This window comes from Pungitius pungitius, chromosome 11 (assembly GCF_949316345.1).
Source record: "Pungitius pungitius chromosome 11, fPunPun2.1, whole genome shotgun sequence".
NCBI classification, from domain to species: Eukaryota; Metazoa; Chordata; class Actinopteri; order Perciformes; family Gasterosteidae; genus Pungitius; species Pungitius pungitius.
The window spans coordinates 4,933,990-4,959,714 of record NC_084910.1 but is presented as its reverse complement, the minus strand read 5'-3'; the positions used below and the strand labels follow the sequence as shown (position 1 = coordinate 4,959,714).

General features: G+C 48.4%; 1 protein-coding gene across 6 annotated transcripts in view; it reads right to left on the bottom strand.

The window, feature by feature from the left end:
• The window catches only part of oxr1a (oxidation resistance 1a), a 101,807-nt gene that overhangs the window by 29,502 nt on the left and 46,580 nt on the right, over positions 1-25,725 (bottom strand). For 3 of the 6 annotated variants that reach the window (XM_037455109.2, XM_037455112.2, XM_037455113.2), the window contains one exon: positions 5,327-5,409. In XM_037455109.2, coding sequence (XP_037311006.1) covers positions 5,327-5,409 — 83 coding nt within the window. The other 3 variants (XM_037455111.2, XM_037455114.2, XM_062565697.1) reach the window with 3 other exon arrangements.

Genomic DNA, 25,725 nt, shown 5'->3' with positions numbered 1-25,725 from the left:
AAGAGTATTTATAAAACATGGTAAAAGTCATAAAAGCAATCGGGCAGCATTGTGATATAAATATTCTCCATAGTGTGCGAAATAAATCCCCTGAAAAAGACATAAGGGGAGGTGGTGACAGGTGTGTGGCCATGTATAACGGCGTCGTTAACAACTGCTCCGCCATGACCCGTCATCTCATCGGCTCCGTGGGGGGGGGGGGGGACGACGTACAGAGACTCAGACAACAGCGGTATGTCGGCGTGATAAATGTCCTGTCCTGTAAGTCAGTCAAAGGCATCCAACCCACGGAGGCTCCACAGCGACGGGTGGGCAGTCAAATATTACCGTTGAGTCATTGAACTCGTAATCCAATCCCGGCGCGTTTTAAATGCAAGTCTTGTTTTGAGGTGCAGGTTTTGTTTCGAAATGGACTAGAAGGAGTTAACCATGGGCAGACCTCTTACAATGTCACAGCCTTTCATGCAGTCGGCTTCGGCACAGGGCATCGATTCTCCCTCGGTGCCATTTGCAACGTCTCATCCATGAACTATTTATTTTTAGCTTTATGGCTGTGTTGCTCAGCACAAAAGCCAGCCCTACAGGACACTCAGGTCCGCAAGACATTCACAGCTGCTGAAACACCCTTTTTATTCCGTCTTTCTCTTGCTTTATGCGATCCAAGGACGCCTATGGGGCTTCTATGCGCTCTGCTCTTTGCTTCCAAACAAGATGCCGTAGAGGCTTACAGCCGGACCGATGACGTGTCAAATGGCTGTTGTGGTAGCGCTCGTGTCAGCAGCACAGCCAATTAATACGGGTCCAAACATGTCTGCTGTTCAATGAAGTAAAACACTAAAGAACAGTAATAACGAAGCGATTCAACTTTGCCTTTTAAGCCTAAATGAATCACTTAATCTACATATCAAATCTAAAATGACACATGGGACTCCAGTGAAGCCAAGGCGAGACCCAGCCGCTGGGTGACACTGTGAGAGGAGCGGTGTGTAACTCAGCAGCAGGGGACAGGGGACACGTAAACGTGACCTGTGGATAAAGACCGGTTATCGACACGTGGACGAGTGGATGGGAGGGAACCAGAGAGAGAGAGCAATCACAACCAGGATCATAGCCACTAATGACAGGTTCACCCTACCGCATTATCCCCTAAATCAATAACCCCCGTTGTTTATCTCGAGCTGGGGATGAATAATTAAGCTTCTTCCTGTTAAGAGGCCAAGACTGTTCTTCTTCCCAGATTGGTCGAGGACGACCGCCCGTGACAGTCTTGCGAGTGACTGACGCGGTCCGACTAACGGTCCCCTTGTTGAACAGGAGAGGACGCGTAGGATTCCACTAGGGCAGTCGGCTGGACGGCCAAAGACTAATAGCTCCATTAAGGGACTGCAATGGAACTTGTTCGGAACGATAAGTGTGAAACGTGAGAGCAAATCCATGAGCGCTGCTGCCAAACAGGCCAAAGACGACGCACTCCCATTTCATCTTGGTATCAAGGAATAGGTTTAAAAATGAAACCATTCACATGTGCGGGACCTTGTGCTTGTGCCTACTCAGATTGTCAATGAAGACATATAAACTGGAGAATAGGAGAAGAGACACAATAACCATGAGCTCAAACGCAACAAGGCACCGTTTAATCCCCCATAATGCCTCATCAAAGCAGCCATCGCTCCTCATATTATATTGAAGGATGAAGACAGCTATGACATGACAGTTGCCATGGCAACTTTGTGGTTACAACGCTAATGGCATGTGTACTGTGTGCAACTATACCCCTGCTGATGGTTAACAGACCTAAAATTAGACCCTGCCTAAGTGACGGAGGTCTTATCGTTCAAGTTGGCTGTGTCACTGTCAAGCTCCGATGGACCTCCCTTTGTGCCCGGCATGGATTCCCTGCTTTGGGCTTCGATGGCCTTTCCACTGATTTACCAATACAAACACAGGAACAAGAAAGAGACGAAATAAGAAGCCACTCTGACTTAAGCCAGGGCCATACAGCTGTTTCAATGCAATGTTGCAATTGAATGCACAAGATCAGAACTTAGTAAGGAACTCTGATCGGGTATTTGTTGAAGACTAAAGCGTGGTTGTGAAACGGTGCCAAAGGAACATTTCCTTGAATTTCCATTGAATTTATCCCAGTAAAAGTTCCAGTCAGACTTGTTTCATTGATGACAAGCCAGAAAAACCTCAGCTGCTTCGTTGGGAAACTCATTTTCTTATAAATTATTCACAATCAAATTTTCCTGGTGAAACGTTGGGTTTTCATCATCAGTAACTCAACGCGACTCAGGCTGCGGGTCCAGCTGCGTCCCGGGGATCACCTCGGGACGCCCAATGTGAGCATGATCCAATCAGGGTGCTCACATCCCTCTGACAAACCGTGGAATTAAAGGGCTAGTACTTTTGTAGCTTGGCTAACCAACAAACCACATCTTAATGTAGCTAATAAAAGACGAAATATGGAAAGCCTGCTGGCAGCACTGATACTGCCCCTTGATTTATGGGGACAATTGAATCGGTGAGACATTTCATTTGTTTAAATGATGCTCCCGACGGTGCTCTCAGGCTCAAGCCCTGACTGGTGGAGTCACCAGGCTTGTTAACATAACCTGTAAATGTATCGCCCGTGGTCAGCCAATATATTCTCAAAAGATGACTAAAAACCATATTCCATCTCTGCAGCTTTTCCAAAGTATCACAAGCTCCTTCATGAAGGTGGAGCGTGAGAAGCGGACATCGGGGCTTCGCCTCAGTCCTATTCTACCGGTCCGGCTTCCCTCCGCGATCTTCACAGCAGTCATTCCCCTCTTCAGTCCTTTTTATCTTCTCAATGGCCATCCTAACACCCCTCTGGTCCCGTCAATCCTCCATCATCCTTTGACTTGTTGTTTGACACACACACACACACAAGTTCTCATGCCGAAAGCTCTTCCTTTGAGCTCAGCTGAAATGGATTCAACTGGCAGACTGTTGACAGAGACCTTCTCCACATCTGGATGATACTGTGTACCATAAACGTGTAACACTGACGCTGAGCTGCTGATGGTAACATGCTATTCAACAGCATCTCTTTGTTATCTCAGGGGCAACATGAAGCTGTGGCCGATGGGAATTTCATTGTTGCAGATGTTTCGGGCAGGGGAGATTTTGAACGGATGATCGCGCCTTATGAGCCGTAACACGAAGCCATTTGCCTTTGGGATTCATCCTCTGGGAACCATGAACGGGGCTGCCGAAATATTTCACAGTCTGATTGACAACTCTCACCTGCCGGTAATAGGATACCTGAGGGTTCACCCTCGGGTCATAAATACGCATTACGGTGCACATCATCACATCACACAGCCAATGACGCCAACTGAGCCGTCGTGTTGCTGGTCCGAACGACCGAATGCAAAACAACCTTCTGCTGCAGCAGACACACTGGAATCCCTAAAAAACACACTCTGGTGTCATTATGCAAAATGCAATGAGAGGCCCCGCCGTGCCAGTTCTGTGAGAGCGCGGCTATAGACTGAGACACCGTGTGGGCGGGCAGGCACATGACTCAACATTAAGGAGCAGCTCCAGCTTATCACAACATGGAGCTTTTCTTTGTGGTTCTGGGCCATGGTTAGAAAAAAACATCATTCTGTGTCTGTATTTTATGGGGAGTACGAGGGCACTTGCTCCTGACTCTCCTTCAAGCGATTCAAACCAACGCTCAATGACGCTTTCCTTGGAGAGTGCAATGTTTTCAGAACCATTCCAGGAAAGTGAAAGTGAGTTCTGCTCGCACCTCACGAGAACAGGTGTGCATCAGGTTCTAAAGCGACAAAATTAACACTAATAAACCGGATTGTGTCCTTTAAACCCACTTATCGGTTTACAAGTCAAAGGCCCTAGGGATGCCCGCAGTTCTAATCCAAAATAGCATCCCAACTAGAGCACCTAGGTCCATGGTGTAGTAAAGCTGGTGTGTCGAGAGTCTCTCTCTCGCGCTCTCTGAATGTTGAGGAGGGAGATCGTATCGATAAGGCAGCTGAAAGAGGACGCCTTCCCTTTCCTGTGGGGGCGACAGACAAAATCATATCTGCCGGTGAGCAAAATGAGGAAGTGCCGGCGGCCACGGGGGAGATGAGTTTAAGATAAAAACGCCATCTCAATCACAGGGACCGTGGCGACCATGCGTCACTCTCAGGCTGCAGGACACACGCGTTGGCCGGCCTCCATCCAACCCGCTGACAGCCGACTAGTGTCTATGTGACATGAACGTGGTTTGAACAAACACTGACCGTCTCTTTATTTTTCAAACCCACTGGATTTTCTGTCCACCCCGTGGACTTGTTGCACTCAGCAGGTCATTGGAGGGCCATGACACGGAGCTCGGCTCGGACAAATACCGTGTTGTCAATCAGCGGGTCTTGGATGACTGACAGGTCATGTGGAGGTGTCCGTCTCTGTCACGGAGGAGCTGAGACCACCAACGCTAACTCCTGGAGTCAGAGTTTTGGGAGAAGAGAGTGCCTCGCTCTCCTTGCTCCCTTCCACTCTTTCCACTCCGCTCCTCGCTGTTGCCGCGGAGAGAGGCGAGGAGGAGCCGTCTGACTGCAGCTGGATTTGAGGGTCATTTCAAGAACACAACCAGGCAAAGCAGAGACTGGCTTTCCAGCTCACGCCAGGCAACCAGAGCTCTCCCTCTCTTTCTCTCCCTCCCTTCAACCCCCCCCCCCCCCCCCCCCCCCCGCCCCTCCTTCTCCTACACAACAGCTAAATCAATAGAAATGACAACGCAGTTGGAAGGTCATTCGCACAGCGCACTCTGTGGTGGAATGCTCGGCGGTACGCGGCGCAGAGAACGGGCTGGAAAAACAAACACACATCCTGCCAGCACTCCCACCCGTCTGTCCCGGTCTGATCCTGCTGCTCCCGAGGAGACACACGGAGCTGCTACAATTCCCTTCTTCTTTCTATACGTCAACATGCAAAATGGAGCTGGAGTGTTGTGCCGCTGCACACAGGATAGATTATTTCCATAAGCTTGCCATCAGCTACCCTGCGCGCACACAGACACACACACACACACACACACAACCTTTATGTAAACACTGGCAGCGAGGTACACGTGTTACTCAAAATAAAAAATAAATGCTTCTTCCCCTCGCTCATGAGCTATTAAAGCATGGTTTGACACGGTGCCTTCACAACACCCTAACAGCTACAGACAATATTACTGGAGCATCATAGAGCGGCAGCAGACACACACACGCACACACAGAAAGAAAGAAAGAAGCAGCACACAACGACAAACACAGAGCGCGTTGGCTCGCGCGTTACTCACAGAATACTCAACGGTCCCTTTGGGTCGCTGGAACGACATGCGCCTCCCATCCTTCTTCTCCGGAGTCTTCTTCTGGCCGGTATCTGAAAGCAAGCGAGGCAAGGTGCGCATTACATTCATGTTCCTCTCTCCCCAGCTTGTCACAAGCTGCCGTTTCCCAGCCCCGTGGGTAGACAGCTCATTCGTCAACAGTGAGCGAGGCAGCCAGCCAGCAATGTGAGCTGTGAGCGCCGGACCACTTTCTCTCTCCCTCCCTCCCTCCCTCCCTCCCTCTCTCTCCCTCCCTGCTTCTATCCTCTTGCCCTCGCTCTATCGCGCTCCCCCTCCAACCCCCCCTCCTCCCTCTTAGTCCGTCTTCTTCTTCGCCCTCACCCACCGTGCGGCGCGGTGACAACCGTCGAGAGCGGCTCACCTCGCCTCTCTCCCCCTTTTGTCTCCCCCCCGGCAGAGGGAGAGCAAGCCGACCTCCATCGGGGCACAGGCGCTCGGGATGCGAGCAGAGGACGTCGATGGATGGGGTTGGGGGGCGGGGTTGGGGGGTGCTAAAGCTGAAGTCGGGGAGGTGGGGGGGGGGGGGGGGGTGGGTCGGTTAGGCAATGCAGGGGATGCAGCATGGAAGGTGGCTGTAAGAAGGCACAGGAAGGGGCAGAGGGGGGGAAGTGAAGATCCTTGGTGGGACGGTCAAGGCAACACAGAGCGTAGTAGAAGATGAGAAAGGGGGGACACAAGACGAGTGAAGAATGCACATGAGGAGGTTTTCGGGGGTTGTCGGAGGCTGGGAGAAACCATGGCGATGAAGGCGATAGGGTGGATGGATAGGAGGGGGAGATGGAAGACGGGAAGGGGACTCTTGGGAAGGGACCAATTTGGAGACTTGGTACCGGGCCGAGGACAAGGAGTATGAGCAAACTGGGCTCCAGGAAAAATGCACGAGGCTTCGTGGATTGTGTGTGAGGGCCAAGAGAGCAGCCGTTTGTTGGACGTTGACCCGGTAACCCATCAGACGGCTGCCGTCCACCTGTTTTGTCGTTGAGCAGGACTAATATGTCCCCTTTTTAGTGGCAACTCCGACAGCTCAGAACATGAGTCATACACCAGTGCTGCTATTTCTGGGGCTTGGGACTGCCTGGCAAAGGCAAAGGGAGGGGGGGGGGGGGGGGGGGGATCAGAGCGGCCTCAGGTGTAAATATCAGTCAAGTAAAGACTATACTGTTGGGACAGTTGGTGAAATAAATGCTTAGCAAGTGAAAGGATTTACTGTTGTCAAATGAGTACAGCCATTGGGATTGTATCAGTGAGTCATTTAAACTGTTTTCACTTTGTTTAGAAGGGGCCCATCCCATGTTAGATCTCTAAAGGGCTGTGCAAAGTGCCACCCGTCATTTCATCCACGGCGCTCAAAGCTGCAGTAACTAAGCAGTTAGCCTCACTAACTAAACTAAACAAAGGCCAAAGAGTGAAGCAAGTGAAATAGTCTCTGCGGCCATCGTATAAAGCTCAGAGTAGACGCATTAAAACGATTAACTTCTCCGCGTCGTTACGTACACAAACGGCAGAAAGAACAAACTGCCAGCAGCGATTGGTCGTTTCTCCGATAACAAATCACATGACTGAAGGATTCCAGAAGTTAACCTATAAAAATAGGCGTGCGGGAGACTTTAGTCTGTTCGGTGACGCTGTCGATCATTCCGCTCTTAACAGCAATGGATTTAAAGGCGCCGGCTGCATTACAAAGAGTACAAAGAAAGGAGGCCTCAATTTGTTTGGAAAAACATCCTCTGTCTAAATATCTGCCAGAGTTTGATCTTTGGAGATGAAAATGTTACGACCAAATTGTCATTTCAGGATAATTTGCACTTCATTCAATATTAAGAAAATCTTGAAATGACAATGAAATTTGATTTTGTCAACCCTCCCCAGTCGGCTTGGTGTGTCTAATAACCTGTAGCCCTCTGAAAACATTGAGTAAGGATTTGTGAAGAGAAAGAAAGGGCTGAACTAACTGTGGGCGTACGCCAAATCAATTATTCAGCATCCAAATGAAAACCTCGGCAAGATGATTACTTTCAGCGGGACAACAGAAACCGGAGCTGCGGAATGTGTGGATGATTGCGTTTTAGTTACTATTTAGAGGCTCCCGTCATAACTGTGATTCAATGCTGCGCTGTTATGAAATATGATCCGCCGTGTTTTGACTGCAGCGCGTCGGGCCACGCGTCACCTGACCCGTCCCGTACACCGAGGACCATCCGCTTGTGTGCAGCAAAAATTGCAAAGATGACCAATTTTGGGCAGCGTTTAAGGCTCGGCTTGAACAAACCGAAGATCTGAGGGGAGAAGGGCGGCGTGACAGTGAACTATGCAGAGAGGGGAAGACGATACCGGATATGCATCAGCTAAAGGGGGCCTTGCGCATGGCGAGCCAGTGATTGGTCTAAATTTAAACCTGCGGCATGGATTGTGGCGCAAGAAATGGCCATTTTATTCTCACACACAGAGACACACACACACTGGCAGAGGCTCTTGTGTCATCCTGCTCCGTGAGACACCAGGAGCATCTGTTGTCTCTGAATGAGCTGTGCCTCTAGAGAAGGAAGCTACCTCTTAAGTCGGTAAATCACAGCCTGTTTGTTGCAGCCCATCCATCCGCATCCAGCGAGGCATTGCAATTCAGAATATTGCCAATAAACGATGAACAGGGTTTCATCTTTGATTTCTTTTTCCCTAATCGGCCTTTGCTTTCGGGCCACAGCGGCAACACGTTGCACGTCACGCATTGAGACCGCATGATGTAACGTGCTCAATATGGCAGAATGGAGATGCGGAGGCTGCACAGGAACAGGAAAGGCGTGAAGAAAAGGGCCCGTGGCCACTGCCAATCTAGATAAAGTAAATGCAGTTTTCTTTGGCGAACAGCGGCGCGCGAGAGAGAAAAAGAAATTCCGACAGAGTAGCCGAGGTCGCCGGTGATCTCATTTCTTGCTCAACCAAGAATAAAAACAACGGTTGCAGCGCTTTGCCGTTGTCGTTGTCCATAAAGGACGTCTCACTTGGCCCGCTAATGGGCTGAATTACGATCGCACTGGGTCAGCCGTGCCGAACGGCGTGTGACTGGCTCGGATGCTGAGGAGGAGCGGCTGTGGGTCAGGCCAACACAAGGGCGGCCTCTCAGCCAGCGCTCACAGGAAGTCACGCCTATCGGAGCCACGCCACTAGAAGACAAAAGAGAAGTGTCCAAGGCTGCGATCAGATCGTGGCCCACTAAGAGCAGAGCAGCAGGCATCGGGGGGGGGGGGGGGGGGGGGTTTAGTCATGCAGTGGGGCTGACTCGCTCCCTCTATGTGGCTCTGTGGTGGTCTGGTGCATGAAGTCTGTGATGAACCAGTGACATCATTCTGAGATAAACCTTCAAGGACAAATGGCAATATTGAAATAGCTGATTAAAAAGCCCTTCAAAAAAGCATTAACCTATTATATCAGCATGCAGCTTTCAGCTTTAAGGTAATTTCTCAAAAATATTGATGAAAAACGCCTATCAACAAGTAGAATAATGAAATCGTCCACTTAAGATTCCTTTCATGGCAGCCATTAATGGACATCCTCAGTGATTGAATATTAAAGGACACAATGAAACATGTCTCCATTGAAGACACAGAAGCTGTGTAAAGCTTGGGGAGTTTGTACACTCAATAACGGCTGCCACTGAATCTTGATTTTCGACAAGCGCTAAATGCAAATGCGCTGTGTGTTCTGTACCCGCACAATCTGTCGGTTATGAATAGCGGCCATCTCTATATATGTACATCTCCAGCAGGGAATATGAGAGTCAACAACTAACATTCCCTCAAGCAGCCAATTCCCCTCAGGTGCCTTGTCTTCCCTGCCTGCTGGCAGTCCTCCCCAGATGTTAGATTTGGAGAATAAAAAAAATAAAAAATGGATTAATTATTTTTTCAAACTCAGACTTATTGGCTCTGGCTCATATTCTGAGAAGAACATTTTCATCGACTGCACACCGTGACCCCCCCCCCCCCCCCTACACATTTATGTACGTGGTCCACTCTGGGGGCAAATTAAGTGTGGATATTTTAGGTTGCGTCTACCTTCAGTCTTACAGGTCTACACTGGGAAACCTGATGAGGGATGAGAGTTGTCCTGGACATGTCTCAGGGACTCTGTGGACACAACCTCACATGCTACAATTTCTTCTAATTGGGATGAAGTAAACATCTTTATGGAGTATTTTAACATCAGATTGCTTGATTTACAGCAGGTCCAACAGACACACAACACCGGCTGAGTAACACAAAATGAACACCATACAAGGGTTTTCATGGACAAGAGTCACCTTTTCCAACAGAAGCGGCCAGCCAGCTGGTTGCTAGCAGGAATGTGAGGTCAACAGATAAGCAGCCTGTTTCTCAACACAAACCAATATTGCTTTGCAACCATCTGGCTTTTCTAGCAAGGGGATACAGGCCTCTGTGGCAACATCATCCAACGTCTGGTGTATGAAAGTTCAGCATCAGGAAGGGGGGAGGGCAGAATTTCAGTGGTCAGAGGGAGTGATCTTTCAGTGCACCTGAAAGTAGAATTAAAGCTTTGTGCCTCCCCCAACCTGATTAAATGAATGCCTGTCCAAAATGTCATCACATCATCATTTTTTCCAACGGATGCAGAGTCCTTACTGACTGGAAGTCAAGATTCTGTGATCAGTCAGTAAATTCAGTGGAACGCTTAGTCAAATGAAACGGGAGAGTAAAGTGCTGACTGTCGCATTGTGACAAACTTAACTCTAAGCTGGCGAGGCGGTTATCTCGACGCTGGGTCGTTAGGTGGACGTGACGACTTTATTACAGCGAGTTCCACAGGCCCCTCTCACGCAAAAAAAGGGAAGTCATCCATTATGCATCGCAGGCTAACAGTACTTTATCATACATAGTGTAATAAGCAAATTATTCAGCGAGCCAAGTTCACACACGGCATGTGTGCACGCAGTTGACACTGTCTTCATGCATTTTTATTTTCTTATCTTTTATAGCCAATGACTTGTTTAAAAAAAGAGCATGTTGGAAAAAAAAAAGATTTACTGTTAGAAGAGTTGTACCAGTCTTACATGAGTGCTAAAATAAGCATACTCATGGATCCACTAAGTACTTCCCTTTTTTTTTTATTGTGAGGGTAATAAAGGCAATGCATCATACACCAACAGCAGCAAACGTCCACTTTTTTTAATCAACGGCCCCATTGTCTCTGAGGACTTGTGAATGCTGAACGGAGGCAACGGCGTATCAAGAAGCGCTCCAGTAATCGCTGCAGTGTAGCAAACACACACAGCCCATGTGTCTGGTGGGGATGTCACCGTGTGACGGTGCAAACACTCCCATTACCACTCACTGACCACGCCTACACACCACTCCACTTCCATGGGAAACTTTACTAAACTGCAGTTTTGTGTGACTGTGTGTATGTGACTGTGTGTGTGACTGTGTGTGTGTGTGACTGTGTGTGTTACTGTGTGTTCATATCCACGCTGGAACAGGAGGTCATTGGTGTGCCCCCGTCCACTCTAACACTCTCCTCGTGTCATCTAATCACACTCCCATTGTGTCGCCGGTAATGCGGCTCAAATTCTTTCCACCGCGAGCCGATCGTCTCCCCTCACTCTGCAACGCTGAAAGCCGCGCGCCGCCCCACGCGTCGGCACCGCCGTGCGCTCGGTTCGATTAATATTCCTACAGCGCGTGTACATGTCTGTTTCCATAGTGACGAACCTGGTGCAGACTTTCAGGGAAAAAGGGGTGTTTAAAAAGATAAAGAGTGGTGAACCTGTACGCATAATATCCAAGGGGGGGGGGGGGGTAGACATGGATCTGAATCAGGCCGTTAATGATAATAAGTGTTGCACTAAAAGGTCCAATAAAACTGGGCCATTTAGGGCAATACTGGTACAGCCATCCAACCCGCGGTCGGTAACTTTGTACAGCCGGATAGGCCGCGCCCCCACGCCCTGTGATGGGATCCGCCCTATTCACTGCATTCCGTCCAACATTACACACAAAAATAAATAAAAACTTAACCTCCTGGTAGTGCTGGAGGAACATTCAGGGGATCCCCGAAATGAAGAAGATGTATGCACGGAAACATGAGTGAGTGTACAAAATGACATAGCAAACCATTCAATAGTGGTTAATAAAGGTTTGACTTTTTATTCATAAATAAGATTTTTTTTTTTTTATCTGTGACATTACTTCAGCATCATGTTGACAAAAAGCAATTTTAAATTTTAAAAAGATTATCCCTAACATTTCACAGACATGATAGAAAAATTGGACAGACCAAGTGATCATGGGAACTATTGTCAGTTGCTCCATTTTCTGCAACCACAAGGATGAAACAATAACAGTATTCAGTCTCTCAAACACAAAGTGAAAGCACTATGATCTGCAGTTCATGCTGCTGAAAACAGGAGGTCTTACTCAAGCTCCAAACCTCCCATCATCCTCCTCTCTGCTGTCACATGCGCTCAGACTCCCGGACGCACTAATCACACTGGGATTCCTCCAACCTTTAGAGCTAAGGTTATTGCTCTTTGAGCAATATGTCTTTGCAAGTCAAACTAGTGGTGGGAGGGATAGTGTGTGTGTGTGTGTGTTGGGGGGAGGTAAAAGGGGATGTGATGAATGGCTGCAGATTACCTCTGCACTGGCGATGATACATAAGGTATACTTGCTGGAGTTTCATTCTAAACAGGTTTGATATTCATCTTTACCGCTAACGGTAATGCAACGCTGAGACCCAGCTGACGTGTGATAGTGTGCAAATGTTCTACCTGTGCAGCCCACGCGTGCCGTCCACCCATTGTGGTGCAAAGGCAGCTCTTTAAGGGTCCGCCTGCCCCTTCTGGAGCCCGGGCACTTTGCATCTCGGGCGGCAACACTAGCCTCTCAGGTTACAGCTCCAATCAATAGCGGCTGAAGTGATGAGCTCAGCTTTGGGAAAACACAAACTCTGCATCATCAGATCTCTTTTTATTGAGCCAAAAGCAAAGGGTCTTGTTCAATAGTCAAGATTGGAATCCAGTATGAAAAATTAGAAGGAACGAGGGGAATAGCCATAGGAATATGTCGAAATTAGGGTTTATTTTTAAATTAACTAATAATTCAAAGTTTCGGCTTATTATGATGAAAATGTCTTTGGTAATATTATATTCCATTTTGGCTAATAGACCCCGTTACCGCAGAGTGCACCTCGTCTAATCACAGTCTGCAAAGGCTGCGGCGGCTCGCTTTTCATTCACCCAGACAGGGGAAATATTAAAAAAAAGCAAAGACAGCGTCTCACATCCATCCACATGACTAACGATCACACACCGCGAGACGTGACATGATAAACCGTCTGTCTCCCTTGGCAAGTCATTTCACAAACCGTTTTAGTGGAAAATGTTTATCAATAGTATACAGCTAGCTCAGAATAAGAAGAGAGGAAAAAAAGAAATAATAGTAAAATCTCATATAAGTCCCGCCTCCCTCAGACTCATTGGAGGCCAGCAGTACCCTGCACACAAGGCTGATGCGCGTCAATGGCGTGATGCGATGCTTTAACAACGCTAGGTGCTTAACTTGAGCGTCTAACTATGAATTGGATGAATTGGTTGGTTACATGTGGGAAACCGGGCTGGTTCAGAGTGATTGATGCGTTTCAACTACTTTTAAATCAATTTTTGAACATGAAACCACGATTAAAATCAACGTGGAGAAACGCCATCCTTACCTATGATCCAATAAACTGGTGCAGTGCAACTTCAAGATGAAAGAAATCACTTTACTCATATCATTTTCCAATATATTTAAAAGATTAAAAAATAGGGATGGTGTGAATTTGAACAAATCTCCAACTTTTTCAAACTGCAATTGCATTTTGAGCCACCAACACTCATTAGGAATACAAACTAAGATTATTAACCCTGCTCCTTTATTACAATAACTAAAGCTGAGCAGACCTAAATGAAAAGAAAAAAAAGAGCACTAGTAAACAAGTCATTTACATCAAAACAGGCCAGATTGAGTGGACAAAGCATCGGCGTCCGACGGGACGTCTCATGCCCGCGTGCAGAACCAGGGACTGAATCACTGAAAGGGGATTAAAACGAGCCATTCCAGCGCAGAGAGCACCAGCAGATTGCAGCCGGAGTTGGCGTCGGCCCTGGGGCAAACGTGAAAAGCGGGGAGACCCCTTCCGGCGGAGGGGGGGGGGGGGGGGGGGATGAATTCAAAGGACAAAAGTGTTCTTGCACGGACACGCGATGTGTTAATGGGATTTCGTGGGCCGCTTCCCCGGGGAGCGGCGTGTCAAAAGTTAAAAGGTTAGTTTGGAGCTGTACAAGATACCTATTCTCAGTCCGTGTATCACCCTTCAAGAGCCCACGGCCATCTCCTGTAGGTGATACTCTGGGTACCGCCGTGACAAAATGTATACAGGCCGCTCTCAAACAAATTCACAAAAAGCTGTGAGCTGTATAATGAAGGTCGAAATGCACATGCTGTACTGCGTCAGCTTTTCTACAGTGGGGCTGAAAAACATTGAGAAGAAGACAACGATGACAGAACAGCCTTCGAGGACACATGTGGGTGCAAGTATCCAGCGAGTTGCGCGCGTGTCTTGTCTCAAGCAGCTGGGACTCGGTCTCTACTCATGTCCCTTTTCTACCCGTTTGTGAACTCAAGACTTTGAAACGCATTCCTGTTAGAAATGGGAAAAACCTCGGGACTGTGCCACTGTGAAATCTGAAAGGGCTCAAAGGCCACGTCACAGACTTTTTGAAAACTTTAATAGCAGCTGCCTCGAGGTAATTACTCGAGGTTTATGATATTCTGATGCCTCGTCGATGGCAATACAAATAAAAGCCCTATACGTGTTCACAAGTATATCTTTCTTTATAGGAGGGCCAAGATCCTGGTAGGTTTACTGAAACTCAGTGATTCACGCCCCCCAAAAGGTCTAGTTGATAGCTTTGACGTTCTGTCGAACACACAGTGCTCGATTCAGACAAATGCGGTCCTAAGGTCAGGGGGCAAACAATTTCATCCACTTAAATGTAAAGTTACTGTAGGGGTCGGGTGGTAAACACAGTGATTCCCCTCCGCTTTGAGCTTTACTTCAGCTATAATTGTCATTTACCTCCTCGTTGTGACTATTTGAAACAATAAGCCCGGTGCCACTGGGGAAATAACGCTCCAATCCAGCTGACAACACAGCTGCTTCCGGCTGGTGACAGCAGCAGGATGTGCGCGAGCTGCCCGTCGCTTCCTCTTACTGGTTCGTGGGCTGTCATGGAGAATGGAGAATGACTCCGGGCAATGGAGCGCGAGTCGGATTTCAAAATATAGTCGCAACCCCCCCCCCCCCCAAAAAAAAAAAAAAAAAATAAGGAAACAACCGTTTGCATGAACTTTGCACAGTTCGGCACCAATGCACAGCGTGTTTGAGTGACAGCCATTGAGGAGGAACTAGACTTAAACTACACGTTTAAATTAAAAATGATCATTACGTCGCCGAATGCAAGGATGACATCAGACATTCATGTGCATACGACAACATGTGTTCTACCGGGTGGGGAAAGTGTCCCAGCAACGAGGAGACGTTAAACTACTAGGGTTTGTAAAGGGAGGAGCGCGTGCTGTGGAAAGTTGTCCTCGTCTCTCGCAGTTTCCACCCGCCCACCAACCTGTGCTGGAGTCTGGTGCTGGTGTGGTTCCGGAGCGGTCCCGGTCCACGGTCTGCTGTCCGGGCCACAGTCTCTGAGAAATCACGTCCCGGACCCCTCTGACAGCGGCGCTGCCCGGGATAGAAAGCAGGAACTCCATGAAGGGAACCCCGCTGCGACCGCTGAGCCCGCGGCGCAAAACAACAACAACAACTGAGTAGAAGTCACGGGCTCACAGTCGTGGTGGGAGAAGCCCCCACGCCCACAGTCAACCCTGGCACAAGGACTACAGGAGGCTCGCAAACAAGTGACAACTTTTTCATGTGAGCCCCTGGTGGAGTGAAGGTGCGCAGCGTCACCGTTCTGTGGCCACATGTGTGTGTGTGTGTGTGTGTGTGTGTGTGTGTGTGTGTGTGTGTGTGTGTGTGTGTGGGGAGGGGGGGGGGGTTCTGTGACACACAGCGGGGACACTGTTTGAGTTCAGCAAAAATGGAAGAGAAACGTGAAGCCCTGAAAGGGAAACACTCCCCGGGGCAGGACTTCCAGTATCTGGAAGGCACGGATCCCACTAGGCAAATATCATATTCAAATTTAAACAAATCAAATTCTACACTCTCACGGCTTTTTCGTTTGACCTACGAAATTACGAAAGACCAGTTGCGGATTTAGGGCCGACGGGAAGTAAACTTCTAAATGAGCAAGGGCATGACAGATTGAACTTAAAAAAAAAACGAAATAAATAATGGACCGCAAAGATAAAAAAAAAGGGAACCCACCTCGGGGTCGCAATAATTTCCACTTCGTTGCAAGGATATTTATATTTCTTCATTGCTGTAATCTAACAGCAGTGCCTGTCCCCCCCCCCCCCCCTCCCTCCTGGTATCTGTGGCAGGTGGGCTGAGGTTGAAGCAGCTGTTGTGCTGCAGTGCATTGAACCAATTTGAGAGCCATCAGGGCCGCTTTCAATACTGGATGTGCCCCATCTGCTGGTTACATTAGGTGGTGCACACTCGCTTTCGTGTCCATCAAGGACACGATAGGTAGAGGCGATGAGAGATCGAATTGACATTATTTTTAAAAAAAAGATTAGACTTTTTATACAAACTAAGGGTGGCCGCGCAAGGACTGCAATCTGCTCTGGTGTAAGGACTGGCACGTGTGTCATTTTAGCTTAGGCAATCGAGTAGGGCAACTATTTTCATTCTGGTCTCATCAGTTTGTACATTTTATTAATTCTTCTAGAGAAAAAGTCACTGAATGAGTATGCAAAATGTCAGGCATCATCATCATCAATGTTTGGAATGTAGAAGATGAGTTCTGTGATTATAAAGCTTTTGTAAAGATTGTAAACTGAAGTATCTTTGCACATGACTTGCCGCACGTAAACAAATCAACAGACTTTCAGTCGAGGGATTTTATTTGGCCCTCTTCTCCCCCTCACCTTTCACTTGGACCGTGTCTTTGGACACTGGCCCGGAGTCAGCCCACTGGGCCTTGTAGCTGCGTGATCTACTGTGTTGATGTAGAGTGGCCCAGAGCCGTCATCAAATCATCCATTGAGTCCTCAAGAGCGAGGCCAGCCATACCTCCCTCCCTCCCTCCCTCCCCTCCGCGGCTCCACCTCACAGGCTGAGAGATGTACTCGCTAGCATTGCCCAACCTGAACCATCACGCTGAACTTAGTCATGAAGGCCTTTATTTCCTTGGAGAAGTCCTCGACTCTCTAATTAAGCTGTAATGTAACCAAAGAGGAAAAATGAAAGAATTCCCTCTGCGCTCACAACAACAGCATGAGCCTCATTGTATGAGAGTTATGAAACCCTTGTATCTTCTTAAAGTGGCATGTCTGCTTTCTCTGTTTTATTGGTGATTAAAGAGACTTTGATTAGTTAACTCACACCCATTATGTCGAGAAGTTCTTCTGATATGCTTTACCCAATTACCCAGTTTGATTTTGCAAAGTTGAATTTGGGCACATGTTTACAGTGCGTGCACAATTTGTGTTACCACCTTGCTCATCATGCGTTTTCTAATATGATCAGATCAGCACTTGTGATGCACAAGCGAGGGAGCCATTCTGTTTAATGAATTTAAAGTGGTGCAGTCGGGTTATACAATAAACCATGTAAAAACCTCCTGGTGTCAGCAGATGCCAGCAAGAAGCCCTTAGAGGGTCTTTTGTGTGAGGCTTTGTCACTGAGAGCGGGTATAGGGAGGGGGGGGGGGTCGAGTGGTAATCTCAGCGGTTCCCTATTGAGAGCCAGGTAGGCTGCAGCCTAATCCTGAGAACGGGGCCGTTTCCATCACGGAACAACGAACACACGGGCCGCCGGGGAGCTGCCACTTTAGCGCCGTCAAAGGGTGGACGGACTACACCAAGCCGGGTTACGCAAGCAGAGCTGCAGCACCAGCATGTGTGCACTGGAATGGCTGCATTAGCATGTGCGCACTCAAACAAACACACACACACACACACACACACACACACACACACACACACACACACACACACACACACACACACACACACACACACACACACACACACACACACACACACACACACACACACACTCACATTTCCACAATCTGCTCATTTCTCCTCGTTTACAGTGAAGATCACTACGACATGAATACAGCAGGGGTTTACTCATGCGACACAAATACACCTGGCGGCAAACACAACATGATTTTGAACGTCAGCTTTTTTTTTAAAATTCATATTATTGCCAAGTTGTCTCGTGTGCGGTAATTGGGACGGCTCGCTGACAGGTGCGAGTCAAAAGACGCGTGGCCTCCGGGCAGTTCTCTCAGCGGCGGGACCATCGGGCACATCTCAGAGCCTCTACAGCAGGGGGGCCCAACAGGTCGATCCCGTAGGCCGTGCCGGTGGATCACTGCCATTAGGGGGGGGGAAAAAAGAAAGATTAAAGATCACGTTGCGCATGCGCGGTACTACTACCAGGAATGTGTAGAATGCTTGGGACGCTTCCCTCCTTCTGGCGGGCGAGAGGCTCGTTATTTTTTTTGTACTGACTCGTTTTTCGCTGAGGGTACGAAGCGCTGCGGTTCCGTTTGGGTAAACCGCGACTTCTCGTTCTCTCGACTAGACTAGAAGCTGCTTAGGTCTTTGCATCAGGCCGGAACTACTGACTAAAATTAAATCAAAAATCAAACAACAGCCAACAACAATGGCTGGTGTTTACCTCGTCTTGACATTTTTCTATATTTTGGTCAAGCCGCTTTTTGTAATGTTGAGAATTAACCTCCAGGCTGAACTGAATACTGGGAAAAATTGAAGTAATCATGGAGAAGGTAATCAATCACTGCCAAGGCAGCCTCCCAATCTAAACTGAAACCTATAAAAAGGTGCCATAGGGTCATGGCAGGACTCACACATCTACCACAACATTATTCTGCACTGAGAAAAACATTGGACCTACGCAAAGAGCATAATCCCATCAGCAACACTGTCCTATTCTTGGAAGAGTCTCGCGACAGTCAATCGTGCCTTTTTATGCATCCTTTGCCTCTAATTCAGGAGGCCTGGCCTCGCGTTTTCTTCCCTCGGTGTGCCATTTGGGACCAGAGGAATGACACCAATCATCCAAAAAGGGGATCTTTTGTAGAGCAGTAAATTGAAAATGGAAAAAAATATCAAATGAGATTGCTTCTTCATTGTCCCCAAACCGGTAATGGAAGATGGCTCCTGTGTTCCATCCAAACGGCTTCTTATTAAGGAGAGGAGCAAGAGACGCAGAACATGGCGGCCGAGTGGGGGGCTGTCGTGTATAGTCTGGTACAACTCGAAGCGCGCCGCAACAATTCAACCCCGCTGCAGTTGCCTGTGCTTCTCCCTCCGGGCCGTGATGGATGACTGGTGGCACCTGAGCGGGGGCCAGCTTTCACCGCCACTTCCACGGCCCCCGCTCACGGCCATCCATCCTCCGTGGGTGTCTGCGCTGTCGGAGGCCGACCCCGAGAGGCCAGGTGGCCCCCGACGGGCGATGGCCGCTGGCCCGGTAGGAAGAGCAGATCAGTCAGATGAGCCAAGGGCTGTCTCCTTCCATCCCGTCACCTTCCTCTTCCTTTGAGAACGCATCTCAAGAGGAAAGAGAAGGCAGGAGGAAATACAGGAGATGGGGGAGGAGGAAGGGAAGAGGAGTGGGGGGGGGGGTGGGCGACGTGCATCCGACATGCACCGCTGCCCTCTTCATACAGGATAATTTATTAAAATAATAAAGCCCAGCCTCGCGCTGAAGGTTGAGCCAACAATAAAACCTGTCAGGGATACAGAGAGAGAGGCTACAAAGCAGAGCCCAGGGGCGGCAAATAAATGACAAAGATACTGCGTCGTGTTCGTTACCGCTTTATGACCCGTGCTCTTAAAAAAAAAAAAAAAGAAGCAGCTAATTCATTTCTTTTAAAAGCGGACACCATCATATATTTCATCATTATCCTAAAAAAGCCTCGCGAATCAGCCGGCAAAAGCGAAGGCAGAGCGGCGATGGCCCTGAGCCCCCCCGCGGGGCTCCTGATCCGACTGCACCGTGGGACGGGTGCACACCCGTGAGCCAAATGGACATCTTAAATCCGCCAAAGTTGGTAAGAGGTCCCGCACGCTCTCCGTCGGGCTGTAGAGATGCCCTCTCCCTGGACACTCTTCATTCATCACCCGACAAAGCCCCCCCCGTCCCACAAGTATGCTAAATTGGATAATGAATCTCTCGGCCCAGGAGACGCCGTAGATGAATCATTTGTTGGTGGAATTACGAGTCGGGGACCCGTCGCATCGTTCCAGGTGTGAGGCGTCGGGGCGGCTAAGTGGACGCAACCTTTCCGGAGCCCGTAGGAGTAACATGGACGGATTAGCAACCGACGAAGACGTAATTAACTGTGCGAGGAGGGACTCATTAACTGGAGTCACACCAGTCAAACACGGGGCCGTAGTATTGATGCGGTTTACATCAGTCTTCTGTGGCTAAAAAAATTAAATAAAATCTTCCGATAGGACCAAAGCATGAATCAATGGAGCTCAAGGTCTCATTTCCCCCCCCGACACGAGGCATGGCTACAGTAGGTGTAGCTATTAAGTAATGTGATTACATTGTGACTGACGCAAATAGCCAGACACTTCTCAGCAGCATGCAGATGTGCAGCGTGCAGATGTGCAGCACAGCGCTTTACGTCTGCAAGCAGTCCTCCGTGTCTCCATCCCAGCACTCAGTAAATGAATACGCATGTGCTCTGAAAGACGACGTGCGTCAATCAGCGACGGGGCAGATTGTGCCCGTCTCGAGTAGAAGACTGATGACATACCTGAGGCCCCGCATGCAACGGCCTGTAAAGACGGCAGCCTCTGTGCAGCAGCAGTATGATCAATGTCTCCTAATTCTTAATTCAATAACGTCTTGGGTCTGTGCAAAATGACAAAGGGCCTGGGAGTAGAAGGCAGAAAAGCAATTCTAGATGGCGCAAAAGCAAAAACACTTTTTCTAAAAAACCCACTGGAACTGAACCTAATAGAACCTTCCAATGACAAAGAGCCTGTTTTCAACGCATGTGCTCCAGCACGGCTTCAGCTCCAGTAATGAATTGTGCCGCTGGAGTGGAAAAAGTTAAATAAGGAGGCATTCAAACCCGATGTGAAGCCGCTTCTGCTACCGGGGCTTCCTTGTGTCAGCGCCCCAGCGCTCTGCCAACCAGAGAATGTCCGGAGCAGTGACCCGTGTGGAAAAGACCGCAAACTGCATGTGGACGGCTAAATCCTGTCCTCCAGCTATCCTTCCTCTTGGATAAACCGGCGTATAGCAAACGAGAACCCTGGAGCGTGTACAATGCAGAGTCCTCCAAATACTAATGAGAGCTCGAGGAGGGGGATTGGGATGGGCGCGCGGGGAGAGGGGGGGGGTCAAGGTGGATGTGGATGAGTCACACTAGTGGCTCTTTTTGAAGCTCAACTCCAACCATTTTGGCCCAGATAAAGTTTAGTCTGAAAACCCACTGATTAGGTGAAAAAGGACAGAGAATGCGACAGAGGCCGGCCTGTCGCTGCGGTGATTGCGCTCTCAGTAATGTCATGAATAAAATATGTAAAAGGAAGAAACTTGGAATAATAACCTACTGCAATGCTTTTTTTGATGGAATATTGAATTCTCTTTGATACCTTCTCAAAATCTGCCGTCTCCACGTCGTCGATGGTACATTTTGCCTTTCAACGGAACCACATCATGATTGAAATCAGAGATATCGTGAAACACAATTACGTTCTCTACATCAGTAGCGAGCACATACGAAGCCAAATTACTTTCATTTTGTACTGAAGGTCCTAAATGAATAAAAAATACTCACGCATTAGTTAACAAAACTATTAGTTCATTACCATTCATTTATTTAAGGCCCATAATAACTCGCTATTTCGTTATATGAAAAAATTTGGGGAAGATGGGTAAACCTTTGAGGGCCGACTCCTCCACAAACAGAAGAAATCTCACTTAAGAGTTAACAGCTAGATTTGTTCTGGTAATAAACGTTACAAAGGCTCCACATTGGTCCAACAGCAAGGGATCAGTCTCTGCTGACACTCCACGCTTCTGCAAAATCCAATTAACAGTAATGCAAATATCAGCCAAAGCTGTGTAACGGTTGATCTGCTCCTGGTTTCTTCGGTTTTTAACACATGTACATTTTATACAGTATACCGGCAAAGAGCAGGCCGATTTCAATGGGCACGAGCCCATGAATTCACAAGCAAAAATGGAAACAAATGTTTACAGTTGGGATAAGTGGCAGATCTTATTTCCCCTCTGCAGAAGAATGAAGCAATAGCCAACGGGGCGGCGCTCGAGTCGACAGCGCAAAACTGCTTACTCTTCATTTAGCTGCGTGTAATCAATCCCAGCCACAGGACGGCTGGAGCCCTTTTCCAAACTAAGTGGGGAAACGCTGGGATTACTACCTCTGTGGCATTTATAGATTGAGCCCAACGAGAAGTGGGCCACCGAGAGACTCCCGGTCAACGTAATTACACCAGCAGGCCAATAAGTCCCAGCCACAGGGCTTTCACAGCAGCAGCATTCAGCCGCTTTCCGCTCGCTGCTTTCTTGCTATACACAAGAAATTTAAACTTTTTTTTCCTGTTCTGTTAGTCTTGATTAAAAATTGAATTAAATGAAAGAACAGCACAGTAGCCTTGGTGGGAACAAATGCGCGTGGCCTTCACTTCAGTGTCGTTGGATGCATACAGTAGTGCTGACAGCACTTGTGGGAGGAAATCTGCATTTAAGTCCCTTTGAAAGAGGTGGACGTAAGGCTTGAAGTCCATCAAATGCTTGTTTCCTCCCCGCTCTGCCTCGCCGCCTTGAAAACGTGAAGGACGTGCCGCGGCTTTAAAGAGCAGAATTGATTTAAGGACCACGGTGCGTGCGTCGCCTCGGGGGGACTCAACAACGCTGAGATGAATATCTAAAGGACATTCGCGACAGAGACAACGTTGCATCGATCTTGAGGAGAAGGGCCCCTCTTGTTCCAGGTGTGTGCGTGTCCTCATCGCCGTCCAGTAATCGGCTGTTGGTGAACTGTTGCTAATATGCGAGAGCTGCACCTGTGGTCTCTGCTTTGACATCGAGTCAATCAATCAGTCAGCACGAATCATTGGGGAGTCATAATCTGGCCACCCATCTCAGGTAAGGAAAAAGACATCATTTCATCTCATTTTGTAATAATAAAACCAAAAAGGAAAGTTGCGGACATTAATTCAGCGAGGCAGCCAGTGTGGTCCGAGTAAGAACGCTGCGGGAGAATAAGAGCTTTAAAAAGGTCTAAAAACCTACAATTACAGAGGTGACATTCTAAGGAGTTTGTGTGAAACACGGCGCCACTGCTACAAGGGGACGACCAACGCATGCTATTAACCTTTGTTCAAATGGAGGCTTGAACCCTCCCGACTTGCTGGGGAGCGTGTGTGTGTGTGCGTGTGTGTGTGTGTGTGTGTCTATGCCTTGCACACCTCTCTCATTACAGTGCAGCCATCAGACGAGACGCTAATGACGGCCGCTCAAACCAAGGACAGCATCCCGTCTGAAGCGCCATTTGTGTCATATAGATCAACTCTGTGGTCATTTGACTGCCTCCGGTACACATGACACTACGGCCGTTGTGTTGATCCTGGGAGAGGGATCCCTCCTCTGGGCTCTCGCTGTGCTCCCTTTGAAAAAGGCCATTTATGGAGAGTCTTTCCTTTGACTGAATGGAGGGTCCAGGGTGAAAAGGATGTTTGTTGTGCAGATCGTTAAGCCCTCTGAGGCAAATCTGTGATATTGGCCTGAACAAATGAAACAGAAAAATATCAAGTGTTGTGTAACGCTGCGTTTATTCCTTCTATTGTTCGAGGTATTTGCATGCAAGTGAACATCTGGGTGCTGGGATCGGGACCGTATTTGAATATTTAAGAGAGTTGCTAAGTAAGCTGAGAGGAGACAACAGTGAAGCATGTTACTGGACTACTCTGGTAGAAGTGACTACCGTTACTCTTTGCACTACTATCGGATTCTATTTATTTTCGTTGCATGCATTCTTTTGGATGCGAGTTTCATATGATTGCAATAGCCCAACACACCCTTTAGTCACATCTATATGTCGTGCCACGTTCTGGAAAATACAACAATATGCAACCTTTAACAACAGAAAAGAACAATGTAGAAAACAATCATCTCGGCTCTTCATGCCACAAGCTGCTGACCTTCTTCTGGGGAGCAGAGACCTTGATAAAGACAGGGCGACATTAGAGAGTGAAGAGGACAGAAGGGAAAGGCTGTGTGGGAGGAAGCAGAAGTAAAGAGCGGTTGCAGAGAGAAGGGTCTGCGTTGGATGTGTGCTGAGGCTAAGCTGCCTTCTGGCGCTACGCTAGCAGCCTGTACCGCCAAGGAGAGGAGGCCCGGGCTTATCTCGGCGCACACAAGCCGCTCTGCTGGCAAAGGCTCCGCGGCGCGTGACCAATAACACTCCCTCTCCCCGTTTTTTCCCGGTTATTCTTTTAATTGTTCACGCCATCCGTCACTCCCTCCTTCCTTCCTTCCTTCCTTCCTTCCTTCCTTATGCAGCTCATGGATGAGGTGGATCCCAACATAGATGAGTGGCCTCCTTTTTCTGACCGTCTGCTTCCCACGTGGTCAGCAACAGCATCCAGACAGTAAATAGGACATTTTCATTCTTCTGGTTTGAATGCCAAGCTTATGTTGAATAGCATCAAGGCCTCTGCCAGACTTTTAACAACCACAAACCCCCTTCTAAAGTTCTACAGGGTGGTTGACTTAAGCCTTCCTAAATTTCTTACAAACTCAATCCTTCCAACCACATGTCCTTAAAGAAATACTTTCAGTTCTCAAAATGGACATTCAAACTAATGATGGCAGTCTGCACCAGATATTGACCAGGTCTCTGCTGTGGTCTTGCTATTTTCAATCTGGAACAAGAACAAACTGACTTCAACCAGGAAATCAATCCTGGACTTAATCACTCAATGTGATCACGGTCCAAGCAAAACAGGAGTAGATGTTGACGCGTTGACATGAAGAGAATCCACTGTGCCGATATTGACCGCCACATGATGAAATCATCCAGGGGAAACCGTGCCACCAAGGTCAAACGCACCGCCTTCATGTCCTTTCAAGACGTGTACATTGATAAATTTCCATAGAGAACCCCCCCCCCCCTCCACAGGAATGATGTGTAACAGTGGCGCGTTCCTAATTGCCACCGCTGTCTAGGATCTGGAACGACGAGAGACTTGCCACCTGAGACTATTGCATCAAAGACAAGGAGAGCAGCGGCGCAGCGCCTGCAGCGCTGGCTGTAACTGTCGACCGCCGTGGTGATTAGTGCCTCATCCCGCTGCCACCATACAGCTGCTGCTGGAAGACAGGCTCTGCAACTACGGATCCAACGCAACAGGGTGGTCACCTGACACACTTTGCCATTGAATAGCCGCCGGATGCGGCTCCAGTCGCTGAGACATTAAGCTGCATGTCAGGCAAGAACCTGCCGCGAGTTAGCGTTACTGGTCCCTCCTGTCTTCGACTCTGCAGTGAAAACACAATTAATAACCAACAGAGGAATATTCATCCACACGGCGCCAGTGGGGGGGTCCGCCGCTTCAGGGGCGTCAGGACGCGCCAACACGTGTTCTGTCTTGTTCATTAGCATTTCCTCTCCCATCTGCTGTGGACACAACGCTGCGTTAGCAGAGTCGGGCCTCTGTTGGTGGCAATTCATTTCAGCGGGCTCCCCGTGAAAAGTAAGAAGAGGAAATCCAAAGTTTTTTTTTACTGCTGCAGGACATCAATGTGTTAATTGCAGAAGTTTTGGAGCTTTGTTGGTGGCAACTCATACAACATTTATACTGAAGAGAGGAAAAGGCAGCCAAAATAACAGGAATTTTAGTGTGTTCATGCACATCAACAGATCACAGCCCCATCACAAACAACAAAGTGGGACCGCAGACCGGACAACGGCGTGATGTGGTGAAATGCTTCCCAAGGCTGTGCCAATCCATTGGTGTTTTTATGGACAAGGGCAGACTACCCTTCTGCCTGTAACCCCCCGCCACCACCCATATAGCAGATGGGTCCGACACACTTGACATCAGAGGATAACAGGCTAGAGGGTGTTAGAACTGAGAGAGTGACAGACAGGG